The 17,867-nt window shown below is 33.5% G+C and overlaps 1 protein-coding gene across 1 annotated transcript in view; it reads right to left on the bottom strand.

Annotated features, from left to right (window-relative positions):
• Window positions 1-612: 612 nt before the first annotated feature.
• The window catches only part of LOC138305855 (tight junction protein ZO-1-like), a 104,592-nt gene continuing 87,337 nt past the window's right edge, over window positions 613-17,867 (bottom strand). Inside the window, exons 30-35 of the mRNA XM_069246118.1 lie at window positions 12,971-13,120; window positions 10,222-10,371; window positions 9,180-9,313; window positions 4,007-4,033; window positions 3,663-3,806; window positions 613-3,078 (exon numbers count right to left, since the gene is read on the bottom strand). Coding sequence (XP_069102219.1) covers window positions 2,975-3,078; window positions 3,663-3,806; window positions 4,007-4,033; window positions 9,180-9,313; window positions 10,222-10,371; window positions 12,971-13,120 — 709 coding nt within the window. The 3' untranslated portion in view covers window positions 613-2,974. The remainder of the gene's footprint in view (window positions 3,079-3,662; window positions 3,807-4,006; window positions 4,034-9,179; window positions 9,314-10,221; window positions 10,372-12,970; window positions 13,121-17,867) is intronic.

Genomic DNA, 17,867 nt, shown 5'->3' with positions numbered 1-17,867 from the left:
CCTCCCTGTAAATGCTATTTACATGAGATGGATATGAATGGATTCAGCAGCAGTTACAATACACTGTGTAATCCATAATGATATGACAATGATTTTATTGCTATCCACATAATTACCCCTGTGTGGGCCCCTTACAATGTTTGATTGGCTCCCCTTTGGGTTCCTCTAACAATGGCAAGAGGTGGGTTCTATACATGAGTAGGGCTTCACCGATCACATTGTAACCATAATGTAATATACAGGCCCCGACACTGAATATTTCAAATGCTGCATAGACTTAAACACATTCTTATTTACCCCGTTAATGCGGTTTTTATACAAGTATTATGAACCTGAAACGGAATTCTTTTCCCTTTTGTCTATTATGTTTAGTAAATGCAGGATATTAAGGGCCTTCCTTATCATTGATTTATCAGTAAAGACACAATCTTAAATAATCTGCTGTACAATATTATCTCCATCTTCATTACATATCAGATCTTTTCCAAACGATCAGGTACGACCGACACAATGGTAGGCACTCTCGAGCTCCAGCACTATGATCCAAACGATCAGGTATGACCGACACAATGGTAGGACACTCTCGCACTCTCGAGCTCCAGCACTATGATCCAAACGATCAGGTACGACCGACACAATGGTAGGCACTCTCGAGCTCCAGCACTATGATCCAAACGATCAGGTACGACCGACACAATGGTAGGCACTCTCAAGCTCCAGCACTATGATCCAAACGATCAGGTACAACCGACACAATGGTAGGCACACTCGAGCACTATCATATGTTATGTCACATATACTGTCGTTTACACCAGAAACATCAAAATAAAAGCCGGGCCTACAGTGGAGTGTACATAATTAATATATATATATATTAAATAATTTTCAGATTTACTTGTATAGTATAATTCTATCACATCACAGTGTAATATCTCATAATTTTTAACTGATAAAAAGTTTAAACAAATAGGTAACAGGAAAAAAATCAGCAACAGGACTAACACAAAGTCATACAACAAAGGCTTCACAACCTGCCGTCATCAGTCGTAATAAACTGTCAGATATAGCCGCGTACAAACTCACATTTTCTTGGTGTTATCAATTCTAAATGTTAATGGACATAAACAACACAAACAGGGTTTTTTTTGTACTCGACAAATCACAACCAAACATACATACAGAGAGATCATTACACAATGAACCTCAAAAACAAGCACGACTCTTCATCACAACACAATGAACCCCAAAAACATGTGCGAGTCTTTTTCACAACACAGTGAACCTAAAAAATATGAGTTTCCTTCACAACACAGTGAACCTCATTTTGGTGTTTGTTCATCATTAAACCAGCAGTATAATGCTGTAGACCAACTTTCTTTCGTGGCTATTAAATTTCACGATTTACAAAATGTTGACAAAGATAAACATTCGTAGATTTTAAAGTAGAAAAATGGTAATTCCTATCAATTCAAATTACGTAAATGGTAATTCGTGGATATAAATTTTCACGAATTTACTTGGGTCACGAAATTCACTAAGTTATAAATCGCACAGGAAAGCAAGTTGGTTTACAGTTAGCTTTATGTAATATGAAATATATCAAAATAGATTTCATATTATATAGTCAGGAGTGTAAGATTCTATTTATCACAACTTAATAAAAGCAAAAATTTTGAATTACATCTCTATATCAAAATAGAAATCCGGCTCAGATATGACATTTCCATCTACCGATCAACAATCATTGATAATGACGTCATTATTACCTGCGACGTTACAATAGCTTTATCACAACGTGTTGTACAATATTACAATTATGACATGGCGGAAGGGGCCAATATCACATATTATGTGGTAAAATTATGTAGATCTACTGTAATTCACATTCAAATATCACATTACCAAGGTTAGTGGTGTAATTTATTCAATCAACAACTGATTCACAGTAAAATATATTCTCAATATCTTTGATACCATTAGGTTTACATGTAGTTCAGCATTGTTGAAAAATAAGATATCATGAAACTACTGTATTGATAATATCGTCAAAACAGATAAAAAATCACTCGACTCAAATTCTGCTGCCATTTTTGGGAGAGCATTACAACTATTAAGCCAGAGCCCGATTCCAATAAAACCCATTAACTTAATAAAAAAATATTTAGAATTATGATTTTGTGGACAGGTAGCCATCCATTGTGTGGCAGAGTCTGTTCAATTGTATGATTTTGTGGACAGGTAGCCATCCATTGTGTGGCAGAGTCTGTTCAACCGTACAGTACTCTACAGTACTCTACGGAGTAGTCCCCCCTGATAAATATTGCAATTCAACATAAGTCAGATATATACTGGCAAACCTGTAGTCACCAAAAATCCAGAGTCATTGCCTTAATCAATGGAAGCTCCCACACTTGTTTTAAATATCACCTGGGATTTTTCTTTGATCTGGTTTTTTTATCTCGTGTTTTAAATATCATCTGAGTTTTTTCTTTGATTTGACTTTTTCATCTCGTGTTACAAGAATCGATACAGGTTGGCCTCTGTAACACTGTATAAAATTTTATATGTAAAGTGTCGCCACCAGCTAAACATCTTTATAAAGTAGAACTTTGATATAGATTGAAATCTTTGGCTTTTTTTTCCTGAGAGGATGGTGTGAACTTGTACCTATGTCATGACTGTAATTACAGGTAGAGTTCAGTATCTTCTGTAGGTGGTTTACTGGAAATATCCACCAATTTCCGATGGAAAACATCCTCTCATGGAAAACATCCACTGATGGAAAACATCCACTGATAGAAAACATCCACTGATGGAAAACATTCTCTGACAGAAAACATCCACTGATGGAAAACATCCTGTCAGGAAGCATCCATTGAAGTAAAACATCCACCAGTATTGACTTAGCGGATGTATGTAATTGTTGTGGTGATGACGTTGACTCCTCGACGTGGAACATCGTAGATGTGGATGATCAGAAGTGATCCACGAGGACGGACACACTACTCTTTCCTACTTTACCCTGAGAGCCTTGATCCATTCCGGCCAGGTTCATGTTCTGCCACTGTGTCGGGTGTCCTGTACACAAAAACACACTTGTTATAACGCTAGTAGTAATCGTAATTCCATCAGACACTATTCTTCATGATATTTACATATTTTAAATCTACAACAACAATTCAACTATGGTACATCTTTCTTTTTCCCAACTGAGAAATATTTTCATTCTTGATGATAAATTCATACATGTTTTTTAATGATCGTAATAATAGAGACAGTTAGAAGAAAATAAAAAGTTCTTTTGCAATTTTTCTTTAAAGTATTTACATTATATATGCATGGTCACCAACTAGCTAAACATTAGAGAAAAAATACTATATTATTACAATCTTCATCAAGAGACAAGTATACAGAGTTAGAGTGACCTTTTGACCTTACCTGAGGGAGAGTCACTGGACTGAGTCAGGTGACCTTTGACCTTACCTAAGGAGAGTCACTGGACTGAGTTAGGTGACCTTTGACCTTACCTAAGGGAGAGTCACTGGACTGAGTCAGGTGACCTTTGACCTTACCTAAGGGAGAGTCACTGGACTGAGTTAGGTGACCTTTGACCTTACCTGAGGGAGAGTCACTGGACTGAGTTCAGTGACCTTTGACCTTACCTGAGGGAGAGTCACTGGATTTGAGAGCGAAGGACCAGCTATCCGGGTTAACAGAGGCACAGTGTGGAAGACGTAACTCAACAGGATGGAGGAACTTTAGTCCGTGGGGCCCGCACATCACCAGGGGGCTCAACAAGGTCTCACCTGCAAAGGTACAAATCAATGATTATCTCACCTGCACAGGTAAAAATCAACAATTATCTGGCGTCTTCACACATCAGCTTTTATGATTACCAGGCTACATAACTACATCATCTTTTTCATTTTTATCATGAAATAGAAAACTACTTGACATTACATAAAATTTTCTTAAAGCTTATTAACAGCTATAGATTTACACTAACCTTTCTCTCTGTCCAGTTTATTAACAGCTATAGATTTATACTAACCTTTCTCTCTGTCCAGTTTATTAACAGCTATAGATTTATACTAACCTTTCTCTCTGTCCAGTTTATTAACAGCTATAGATTTACACTAACCTTTCTCTCTGTCCAGCTTATTAACAGCTATAGATTTATACTAACCTTTCTCTCTGTCCAGTTTATTAACAGCTATAGATTTACACTAACCTTTCTCTCTGTCCAGCTTATTAACAGCTATAGATTTACACTAACCTTTCTCTCTGTCCAGTTTATTAACAGCTATAGATTTACACTAACCTTTCTCTCTGTCCAGTTTATTAACAGCTATAGATTTACACTAACCTTTCTCTCTGTCCAGCTTATTAACAGCTATAGATTTACACTAACCTTTCTCTCTGTCCAGCTTATTAACAGCTATAGATTTACACTAACCTTTCTCTCTGTCCAGCTTATTAACAGCTATAGATTTACACTAACCTTTCTCTCTGTCCAGCTTATTAACAGCTATAGATTTACACTAACCTTTCTCTCTGTCCAGTTTATTAACAGCTATAGATTTACACTAACCTTTCTCTCTGTCCAGTTTATTAACAGCTATAGATTTACACTAACCTTTCTCTCTGTCCAGTTTATTAACAGCTATAGATTTACACTAACCTTTCTCTCTGTCCAGTTTATTAACAGCTATAGATTTACACTAACCTTTCTCTCTGTCCAGTTTATTAACAGCTATAGATTTACACTAACCTTTCTCTCTGTCCAGTTTATTAACAGCTATAGATTTACACTAACCTTTCTCTCTGTCCAGTTTATTAACAGCTATAGATTTACACTAACCTTTCTCTCTGTCCAGCTTATTAACAGCTATAGATTTACACTAACCTTTCTCTCTGTCCAGTTTATTAACAGCTATAGATTTACACTAACCTTTCTCTCTGTCCAGGTTTATTAACAGCTATAGATTTACACTAACCTTTCTCTCTGTCCAGTTTATTAACAGCTATAGATTTACACTAACCTTTCTCTGTCCAGTCCAGCTATTAGATTTATTCTAACCTTTCTCTCTGTCCAGTTTATTAACAGCTATAGATTTTACACTAACCTTTCTCTCTGTCCAGCTTATTAACAGCTATAGATTTACTAACTAACCTTTCTACTCTGTCCAGTTTATTAAACAGCTATAGATTTACACTAACCTTTCTCTCTGTCCAGTTTATTAACAGCTATAGATTTACACTACCTAACCTTTACACTTTCCTCTTTCCATTTAACAGCTCTCTCTTTCCAGCTAGTAAGTAGATAGATACTAATATTTCCTGACAGTCCAGAAATATAGTTAAGTCAGATAGATTACACTACCTTTCTCTCAGTCCAGAAATAAAGCTAAGTCTATAGATTTATAGTTAACCTTTCTCTCTTGTCCAGTTTGAAATAACAGCTATATAGATTTACACTACCTGTTCTCTCTGTCCATTTATTAACAGCTATAGATCGTACAGAACCTTTAGCTAAGTCCAGACAGAAACATTAGCTAAAGATCAGACACTAACCTTTACTCTGTGTCAGGGGATTAACAGCTATAGAAATATAGCTAACCTTTCACTCTACAGAAATATTACCATCTTACAGATTACACTAACCTATTCCTCTCTGTCCGTCAGATATAGACTTGTACAACTAAGTCATCCTCTGTAGATAATTAACTAGCTATAGAATAATAGTAACCTATCTCTCTGTCCAGTTAATTAACAGCTATAGAAATAAGCTAATCTCTGATCAGAAAATAAAATATAGCTAAGTCAGGATAGAAGATATAGCTCAGTCAGATATTCTATATAGTTAAGTCAGATAAGAATATAGTTAACAGTCAGACAGAAATATATGCTAAGTCAGATAGAAATATAGCTAAGTCAGACAGAAATATAGCAAATCAGAAATATACTAGAAATATAGCTAAGTCAGACTAGAAATATAGTTTAAAGTCTAAGTCAGATAGAAATATAGTTAAGTCAGACAGAAATATAGCTAAGTCAGATAGAAATATAGTTAAGTCAGATATAGCTCAGATCATAGAAATATAGCTAAGTCAGATAGAAATATAGCTTAAGTCAGATAGAAATATAGCTAAGCAGATAAATATAGTGGTAAGTCAGACTAGAAATATTAAAGCCTTCAATGTCAGATAGAAAATATAGCTATTTAAGTCAGATAGGAAATATAGCTAAGTCAGACAGAAATATAGCTAAGTCAGATAGAAATATAGTTAGAGTCAGACAGAAATATAGCTAAGTCAGATAGAAATATTTAAGTCAATAATAGCTCAGTCAGATAGCAATATAGCTAAGTCAGATAGAAATATAGCTAAGTTCAGACAAAATATAGCTAAGTCAGTATAGAAATATAGTTAAGTCAGATAGAAATATACTAAGTCAGATAGAAATATAGTAAGTCAGATATAAATATAGCTAGAGTCAGATAAAAATATAGCTAAAGTAATAAGAAATATAGCAGTCAGTATATAAATTATAGCTAAGTCAGATAGAAAATATAGTAAAGTCAGCTATATAATATAGCTACATTCAGATATAAATATAGCTAAGTCAGATAGAAATATAGTTAAGTCAGATAGAAATATAGCTCAGTCAGATAGAAATATAGCTAAGTCAGATAGAAATATAGCTCAGTCAGATAGAAATATAGCTAAGTCATATAGAAATATAGCTAAGTCAGATAGAAATATAGCTAACTCAGTCATAGAAATATAGCTATAGAAATATAGCTAAGTCAGATAGAAATATAGCTAAGTCAAGATAGAAATATAGCTAACTCAGATAAAAGCTAAGTCAGATAGAAATATAAGCTAAGTCAGATAGAAATATAGCTAACTCAGATAGAAATATATGATAGAAATATAGCGTAAGTCAGATAGAAATATAAGCTCAGTCAGATAGAAATATAGCTAACCTCAGATAGAAATATAGCTAATAGAAATAGCTATAGAAATAGAATAGCTCAGTCCAGTCAGACAGAAATATAGCTAAGTCAGATCAGAAATATAGCTACAGTGTCAGATAGAAATAAGCTAACCTTCAGAAAATATAGCTAAGTCAGACATAAATATATAGCTAAGTCAGATAGAATATATATAGAAATATAGCTAAGTCAGATAGAAATATATCTAAGTCAACGAGATATAAATATAGCTAAGTCAGATAGAAATATAGCTAAGTCAGATAGAAATATAGCGAAGTCAGCCACAGAAATATAGCTAGAGATAGAAATATAGCTAAGTCAGATAGAAATATAGCTAAGATCAGCTATAGAAATAATATCTAAGTCAGACAGAAATATAGCTAAGTCAGAATAGAAATATAGTTAAGAGTCAGATATATATGATAGATTAAGTCAGATAGAAATATAGCTCAAATTCAGATAGAAATATAGCTAAGTCAGATAGAAATATAGCTAAGTCAGATAGAAATATAGTTAAGTCAGACAGAACTATAGTTAAGTCAGATATAAATATAGCTAAGTCAGATAGAAATATAGCTCAGTCAGATAGAAATATAGCTAAGTCAGATAGAAATATAGCTAAGTCAGATAGAAATAATAGTTAAGTCAGATAGAAATATAGCTCAGTCCTAAGTCCTATAGCTAAGTCAGATAGAAATATATGATAGAAAATATAGCTAAGTCACAACAACAAGATAGAAATATAGCTAAGTCAGATTTTTAGAATAACTAGGTCAGATGGATAGCAACTAGGTCAGAAAAATAATATATTAGGTCAGAAAATTAGTAACTAGGTCAAAAATGCAGTAAGAAATGAGTATCTAGTTCAGACATATAATTACTATAGTATATCTAAGGTCAGAAAAATAGTAGCGTTTTCAGAAATATAGTATTAGGTCAAAAATATAGTATCTAGGTCAGAAATATAGTAACTAGGTCAGATATATTGTAATTATGTCAGATATATAGTATCTAGGCTGGAAAAATAGTTTAGAAAAATCAGATAGAAATATAGCTAAGTCAGATAGAAATATAGCTAAGTCAGATAGAAATATAGTAAGTCAGATAGAAATATAGCTAAGTCAGACAGAAATATAGCTAAGTCAGATAGAAATATAGCTAAGTCAGATAGAAATATAGCTAAGTCAGATAGAAATATAGCTAAGTCAGATAGAAATATAGCTAAGTCAGATAGAAATATAGTTAAGTCAGATAGAAATATAGCTAAGTCAGATAGAAATATAGCTAAGTCAGACAGAAATATAGCTAAGTCAGATAGAAATATAGTTAAGTCAGATAGAAATATAGCTAAGTCAGATAGAAATATAGCTAAGTCAGATAGAAATATAGCTAAGTCAGACAGAAATATAGTTAAGTCAGACAGAAATATAGCTAAGTCAGACAGAAGATAAATATAGTTAAGTCAGATATATATATAGCTCAGTCAAGAGAGATGTCAAAATCGCTGATGGTAGTTGCAAAATTATAACAATAAAACCGAGATTTATATTTTGAAATGCCGTTCTACGTCAAATTTATGAAAAAGAAATTGCCATTTTCGGCGATCTAGTTGTCCAAAAAAATCTCATTTCGAGTTACCAGGACATTTTATGTATGATTTGTATCATTAGGACCAGAAAGTTACTTCGTGTTATCCGAGTTCTTCGAGTTTTCCGAATTCGAATTATCCGAGTTCTTTGAATAAAGATTAAGAGGGAATTCGGCCGGGACCTGCAAAGTACTTCGTATTAAGCCGGGTTGTCGAATTATCCGAGTTCATATCAACCAAGTTCTACTGTATAGCTAAGTCAGATAGAAATATAGCTAAGTCAGATAGAAATAACTAAGTCACTAGGTTAGAGATCTAGTAAGCATGTCAATGTCAACATATTTTTGTACTATAACTACTGTAAAATTGTTTAATTTCGAGGGTGTAAAATTTTGCGATTTACTGTCTTGGACTTATTCGCGGGGATTCATTTTCGCAAATTATCTTTCTAGCCTTTTAAATCCTATTCTTATGGCAGACTGTAATACATGAAACCATGATTTTGATCAATTTGCGGGGTATTAAATTCCGCAATTTTGAATGGACCCCCGAATTTTGCGAGATTAAAAACCCCGCGAATATTAGTAACTATACAGTTATAAGGTAACGCTCCTCCCGGCCACTCACCTGTTTCCTTGGATTCCAAGACGCCACCTTTGTGGTCGAATATCCCCCTGGCAGTTGCTACGACAGTGTGGCCTTCCTCTATTGACTTTCCACTGTCTAACCTACAACGTGAAAATCCCAGACTTAAACACAGAACACAATACCACCAAATGATCACGTAACTGAATCCCCTGTGAATGACAGCAACAATACCAAAACCAACTATCATTTGCGGCTACTAAATTTTGTGATTTCAATTTCAAAACAAGTTCGCGAAGATTAACATTCGCGCATTTAGAAATTGAATGGAAATCCATATCAATTTAACAAATTTATACATCAATTCGTGGAGATAAACTTTTATGATTTTTCCTATATCGCGAAATTCGCGAAAATAAATCGCATGCGAAAGAAAGTTGGTTTACAGTCTCGTATTTCACGTTTACACGTATCACATCGCGAGTCTGTGTATCTTTATTGTCTGGTATCGATAGATATCAGATAAACAACATAATGGAGTAAGGTTTATGTTTCTTATGTTTCTCTTCTCAAGCACCATGAGACACATGAAACCTTATGTTGTGCTTAATGCCCATCAGGTAATCAAAATCAAATTTGTTTTACGATAAATTCTAAGTATTCACTATGATATGTACATTCTGGTAATATAAAATCATATAAAATTCAGACCAGTTTCTCAATATTGTACATCTCGTACATAGATAATCATGGACAAATTCTCACACAACTCAACATACTGCCCATCATATTCGTACTCTTGTACGTAACATGTATTAAAATTGCACTTGTGTAGGTATTAGTTTGTACTTGTGTAGGTATTAGTTTGTACTTGTGTAGGTATTAGTTTGTACTTGTGTAGGTATTAGTTTGTACTTGTGTAGGCATTAGTTTGTACTTGTGTAGGCATTAGTTTGTACTTGTGTAGGTATTAGTTTGTACTTTTGTAGGCATTAGTTTGTACCCGTTGTAGGCATTAGTTTGTACCCGTGTAGGTATTAGTAAATCTTACCCACTACTGTCGCTATTAAACCGCAGTCGCTCTTCTTGGTCAGCTGACCTGTCACCCGACATGTCACCTGACCTGTCAGCCTCACTCTCACCGAGATCAGAGTGAGGTTGTGCCTGGTTAGTACCGTCGTTGTAAGCCGCTTGGTTAGGACTACACACAACATCAGAATCACAGAATGAAAACACAGAAAACCAACACCAGGTAGAGTCTCAAATCCTGATGTCACAAGGGCATGACATGTTCATTGCAGAAACATGACAGACCCCTGTGTTCTTTATTTTAGTTTTTTTTGTTACTCTACATTATCAAGATAAACAGATTTACCGTATTTGACCCAATAAGTGCCCAGGGCACAAAACAAAGAAAGGGGCACTTACCAGGAAATAGAACCAAATTTGAACTAGCCTTTCATAAAATTATTGCACAAAATTAGCCTTAAATCAATTTGCAAAACTACACAGGTTTCATATTTTCCGTCTGCATTTAAAGATGCTCCACCGGCTACAAATGGTAATTTTTCTTTATCAAAAACAAGAGAAGACGATTTAGAATTTTTCTTCAGTTACAAAAGTTACTTACTTTATACCATAACCACCATTGAAAAGTTTGAGCTTCTAATTTTACTCGAAGATAGAAATATTAGAAATAATTAATTTCATCCCGAAAAAATTCCGTAGCACTACGTCCTATATAGAATGCAGTACTGATTGCGCATGCATCGAAAGCAAAATGATATATTCTAAATTATTTTTTGTGTAAATTAGACATATATATACATGATTAAACACCAATTATTGTTCAAATGATGGGTATCATTTATGCTCTATCAGCAGTGGAGCATCTTTAAGCAAATGGAGGCTTCAAAAAGGAGATGGGGACTTATTGGGATGTGAGTACTTATTGGGTAGAATACGGTAGTTCAGATTTTTGGAAAATCTCATTTCTCTATTGACTTTATTCACTATCAGATATCATTCTGCCCAAAAATTTGCTGGAAGCACTTGATCTTTGAAAATACAGTATATCAGAAGATTTTAAAAAGTATTTCTGACATTCATCAAGATTTGAAACTCTGTTGTGAATGTTTAAGTGTATGCCATGCAAAGAGTTATTTATCACATAATTTTCCTGATATCCAGCGATTTCGCCCGTGTAATATTTTTGCATATGTCATTAGTGTAATATGACCTGGAGTGATTTTCATTGGTTGAAAATTCATTGTGACGTTAAGACATTATTTTCAAAACAATGAAATGGCTTTAGAGAAAATGATGTGATATCAAGATTTTGAGAATGGCGAGACATAATGGTGGCCTTCGCTGGATTTTCGCAATAAATTTTGACACAAAATTCTTTGAAATGTAGGTTTTTGTAGTTATGTGATAAAAAACATATTTAAATTTGAGTTCATTTTATATGAGATTTTATGAAACTTGTCTCGAAGTTTTAATTTTTGCTCGCCAAGGCTTGCTAAAAATAAAAACTTCTTAGACTCATTTCATTAAATCTCATTTGAAATGAACACTCATTTAAGATCCTATATGTATTAGAACAGAGAAAATACAATCACATCAAACGGAGTGATAGTCTGTGGCTAGGTCTAATGGGGGCGAGGTAGAATCTGATAGCTGTCAATCACAGAGTGAGCGGTGAGGCCATACAGATCTCTTCATTAAATTTACGATGAGATATACAATGATCCCAAAGTTATAACTTTTATTAAATAGATATTGCCAATATATTTTAAACATTTACACACAGCTTTTGTATCATATAAAAGGTACTTTCTGGCCCCAGTATCATGAAACAGACATAAGTCTGAAACAGTCTTAATCTTAGATTTAGCCAATCAAAGGTGACGTAACAAAATGTTACATCATTTATGATTGGCTAATTCTAAAATTAAGTTTAAGATTCTCTCATGATCCTGGAGCCTGGTCTCCGTTATTTTAGCTCTTTATAAATCTCCAAAATCATTTTAAATCTGGCCAATAAAATTTTCTTGTAGCTTTCATTATTCAGACTTAGCCACAGACTGAGATATTAAAGAACTCTAAACACTATATAAAAAATAAATATATAAAAGCAGACAAATTAGTACCAACTCCCACACATGGGTTTTCTTTAGTAATCTTTTAGATCTTCTTGAAAACCAATTTCTCTCAAAACTATATGCCATTATACAATAGAATGTAATCAATGGATTCATAATATTTTGATTTCAATCAAAAAGCGTTCAAACAATACAAAACTAAATTACTCTAAACTTCCACATAATGAAGCTACAAGAACCACAGAATATTGGCTCAGTCTATAATGTCAGCTTTTACATATCAAACTGTAACTATACTGCAGTAGAACATTTATTACACCAGTTCTAAGTACACTGACACCAGTAGAACATTTATTACACCAGTTCTAAGTACACTAAAACTATGCTGAAAACACGCTGATGGTGTAATGTTTATGTACTGCCCAGCGACAGTCCAACATTAATCACATCAGAAGCAAGCTTAATAGATTATCTAACTTGTTATTAGTACACTAAAACTATACTGAAAACACGCTGATGGTGTAATGTTTATGTACTGCCTGGGGACAGTCCAACATTAGTCACATCAGAATAGAATATCTCACAGTTAGTACACTAAAACTATGCTGAAAACAAGCTGATTACATCAGAAGTAAACTTAACTAGAACATCTACCAGTTAGTACACTAAAACTATGCTGAAAACTGTATACTGTACCTGTACTGCCGGCCAGGCTGCATTAGTGGTTTAGGTGATGAAGGCCCATTCATATCCGATTTTCCAAACGTTGACACGACTGGTTTTTTGTATGCTTCAAAAGCGCTGCCTCGTTCGTCCGTGTCTGTGGAGTCGGCATTCGTACGATCCCTAGGATGGAAAGGTTATCTCTATTCATCTTTCTGCATTTCTATGTATCCTTTAGGTTTTATAGTTAGCTTGTGTAAACCAATTTTTTTCGTGTTCGATATTAATTTGCTGAATTTTGCAAAAAGGTAAATTTGCAAAAATTTTCCTCACCCACAATCTTGCACAATAGAATTCAACTGTATTTTCATTCAATTTTTAATCAGCGAAACTTGAGAACCATGAAAATGTTTTAAAAAAGAAATTGCAAAATTTAGAAGCCATGACAGGAAGTTGGTGTACAGTCTTGTCTTAGTGAATTTCTTTATTTTTCTCTTAAAGAACTAATTAGTGCTGTTCCCCAACTTATCTTACTTGTAAATCCTGTAGTATAAGTTACTCCCTTCCCTTATACAGACAAAAGGTCAGGAGGTTAGGAGGTTAAGAGGTCAGAGTTCACTTTGGTAACAATGAGTTACTCCCTAACCTTATACACAGACAAAAGGTCAGGAGGTTAAAAGGTCAGAGTTCACTTTGGTAACTATGAGTTACTCCCTACCCTTATACACAGACAAAAAGTCAGGACTCAGGTTAAAAGGTCAGGGTTCACTTTGGTAACTATGAGTTACTCTCAACCTTCATACACAGAAAAAGGTGAGGAGGTCAAGAGGTCAGGGTATACTATGATAACTCTCTACCCTATACAATTCTGTTCATATTGTAGATAAATAACCTCTTTGGTTATGAAGCCCAAAATAAATGAAGTCTGTTCGTCCAACTTGAGTTTATATTAAATACCAGATATTTCTCATATAATTGTCAGTACCTGCAGTACGTCTGTATTCAGTCTGGTCTACTGTGTATATAACATTACAATGTGACAGTTGTAGAAATACATGATGCAATATCAAGAGGGTTTGAAGGGCATTCCTCCCAACGTGTCGAAAAATGAAGTTTTATGCAAGGCAGTGTCCTCAATTAAATTGAAATTTATAATCGGTCTGAAATTTGTCCTGAACTTTGATCTCGGCCAAGCAGATGTAGGGAATATTGTGATAATGAAATGTAGATAATTTTGTACTTACAAATGTATATGATGTTTGGAAATGCTAATGAAATTGTGTTATACTTATGATTACTGCTGATGAAATAATGAGTGTGGCTAAAGGGTAAAATAATAAGTTATCACTACACTAATAATGGAAGTGGTTAAGGAAAAGAGAGGTGTGGTTATGCTAATGAGATGTATTTATGCTAATGAGAGATATCACTTCACTAGTAATGGGAGTGGTCAATGAAAAGAGGGGTGTGGTTATGCTAATGAGATGTATTTATGCTAATGAGAGATATCACTACACAAGTAATGGGAGTGGTTAAGGAAAAAAGGGGTGTGGTTATGCTAATGAGATGTATTTATGCTAATGAGAGATATCACTTCACTAGTAAATGGAGTGGTCAATGAAAAGAGGGGTCTAATGAGAGATATATCATGGGAGTGGTTAAGAAAAGAGGGGTGTGGTTATGCTAATGAGATGTATTTATGCTAATGAGAGATATCACTACACTAGTAATGGGAGTGGTTAAGGAAAAAAGGGGTGTGGTTATGCTAATGAGGTGTATTTATGCTAATGAGAGATATCATGGGAGTGGTTAATGAAAAGAGGGGTGTGGTTATGCTAATGAGGTGTATTTCTGCTAATGAGAGATATCATGGGAGTGGTTAATGAAAAGAGGGGTGTGGTTATGCTAATGAGGTGTATTTATGCTAATGAGAGATATCACTCACTAGTATGGGAGTGGTTAATGAAAAGAGGGGTGTGGTTATGCTAATGAGGTGTATTTATGCTAATGAGAGATATCATGGGAGTGGTTAATGAAAAGAGGGGTGTGGTTATGCTAATGAGGTGTATTTATGCTAATGAGAGATATCACTTCACTAGTAATGGGAGTGGTTAAGGAAAAAAGGGGTGTGGTTATGCTAATGAGGTGTATTTATGCTAATGAGAGATATCATGGGAGTGGTTAATGAAAAAAGGGGTGTGGTTATGCTAATGAGGTGTATTTATGCTAATGAGAGATATCATGAGAGTGGTTATGGTAAGGATAGGTGGGTGTGTAGACATGCTTATGAAGGTGGAACATCAACCAATCAACATACGCTATAATTTCATGCAAAGTTTTGGAAGCTTTTTGATTTAAACAAATAAGTCCAACTCATTGTTAAAAATAAATATATATTTTTATTTTTGTTTTCATGCTCTAAGTATACATATAGGCATATTCTTTATATTTATGAACACATTTTTGTAAACTTTACAAAAAATATCTTTATAACATTTTTTCCAGTGCTGCTTTTTTCACAAGTGTCAAATTCTCAAATATAAAAATAAGATTATAAAAGTCATGATGAAATATACACCTTTGACAAAACAACGCATTTTTGTCTTTTGACTTTCATAAAATAATATATTGGCATTATACGAAAAAATTTAAATGCAATTTGCGTATGTCTAGTAATGTAACAAACGAATACCTGATCCTAAGGTACATAAGATACATGTTCCTGCTGTGAAAATTTCATTGATTTATTTCATTATTCTTAATGAGTGGACACATTTGACTCAAAAAGCTTTCAATTCCTCACACAGATTTTACAAAAAAAATCAAGTCACATGTCAAAATGCAGAATGGTTACAGGTGTAAACAGGTGCAAAATTCCAGGTAAGTTATTCAACAGGTGAGAATGGAAAAGAATCACGCTAATTAATGAAGAGGATGGGAAAAAAGAAATCTATAAATAGTAACAGAGGACATGTATCTGTAGAAGGTCAGATCAAGGTCACATCAAGGTCACATGTACAAGTATTAATTGTTCTGGAGTCTACTAGATAAAGAAACATCAAAGAGAAAAATAAACAAACACAAACGTCTGTAATTTTCCGAGTTACATTGATGTATAAGATGAACATTTATTAATAATGTCTTTTCTAAATCCATTTATAAACTATCTGTATTCTAGGTAGCAAATACGTAAACTTCTGTTAGCCAAATAAATGAAACAATAAAATAAAATAAAAATAAAAAAAATAAACGAACCAAATAAATGAAATACACAATTTATCTTGGCAAATAAGGTCACATGCCTTTTGGCTCCATTCCGTCTTTGAATATTACAGAGTTAGCTCCCTTGCGGGTAAGTATTGATTGATACGTCATTATTTCATTTTCTCTGCAAACTATGTCACGCTCGCAAACATATGACGTCATAATAAATACCTACCAGCATGGGCAGATAACTGGAATATACTAATATAGAATACAAGGTCCTTATAATATATGAAAACTCCAATTCCTATACTGAATTTGTAATAGCGTTATCATTGTCATATCACATTAAACCGTTTAACCCTTAATATCCAAATTATAACAATTGAAAGTAAAATTTAACTGTGCTAAAATAATTACATTTACAGTAATAGTAAAAAGAATATTCAAAATTCAAAACAAATGCAACAAAGATGAAAACCAAAAAAGATCAGAAATGTTCATGCTAAAATTCAGGAATGATAATAGTCGACCCTCGATAATCCAAGCATTTCTAGCCGAATTGTGAACACCCGGACTACTAGATTATTTTTAATTAGTTAGAATCTGTTTCCTGGCATTTCTGTCCGGATTGTGAGTTCTCCGGCTATTGATGTCCGGATTATCGTGAGCCCTCTGTATATAAGAGTCGCATGCTTTGCGGGAATGTGTTTAGGTTACCATGCTATAAACATGCTTGGATAAATATACTGGTCCAATTCGATAGATTATCTCCCCTGAAATATCCTAAATTGTCTCCCTTGGGATAAATATACTGGTCCAATTATCACCAATAAAGACAACAAAACCAGCAATTCAATAGATTATCTCCCCTGAAATATCCTAAATTGTCTCCCTTGGGATAAATATACCGGTCCCATTATATAATTATCACCAATAAACACTTCAAAACTAGCAATTCAATAGATTATCTCCCCTGAAATATCCTTAATTGTCTCCCTTTCCTTCTCTAAACTATTTTTCTTTAAATATTCCAGATTACCTCCATTTAAATGATTTTAATTATCTCCCCTTTTTTGTCTCCCTTTCCTTCTTTAAACTATCTTTCTTTAAATATTCCAGATTACCTCCCTTTAAATGATATCAATTACCTCCCCTTATTTCTTTTTTTAAATAAAGTATTAATAAAAAAAGAATATGTAAAAAAAAAATATATTAAAAAAAAATGCAAATATAACTTAAGAATATATTTTTGATACTTTGGCAAATACTGGCCGGTAGAGAGCAATATCAAAAACATGTGTAAAATATTGAGATTTCTGAATTGATGTACTGATTTAAAATCCATAAGATTGAATAAAATTTCAGATTTTTTCCTACAAATATCAGATATATTTTTTGAAATGATAAAACATTAATATGAATACGATGTCATGGATATAAAAAACATTTGCACCAATCAAAAACTCTGTATAGGTTCATAGGCACCAATTAAAAAGTATTTGATACATAAGCGTCTAAAATCTAGATAACCAATTACTTTAATGCAATTTAAATTAAAATAATTAATTAGATAACTGCATTCAGGGGTGAAATAACAGCATATCAAAGGTCAAAGTTCAAATCAAAATGCCAATCAGGTTACAACATTTCAAACAGTCCAAAATGCACCAACAAGCAATCTATTTTTAGTACAAAGAACACACGCTGGTGATCAATCAAAAAT

The sequence above is a fragment of the Argopecten irradians genome, chromosome 13 (assembly GCF_041381155.1).
Source record: "Argopecten irradians isolate NY chromosome 13, Ai_NY, whole genome shotgun sequence".
Lineage (NCBI taxonomy): Eukaryota > Metazoa > Mollusca > Bivalvia > Pectinida > Pectinidae > Argopecten > Argopecten irradians.
This window is presented reverse-complemented; position numbering and strand designations above follow the sequence as displayed.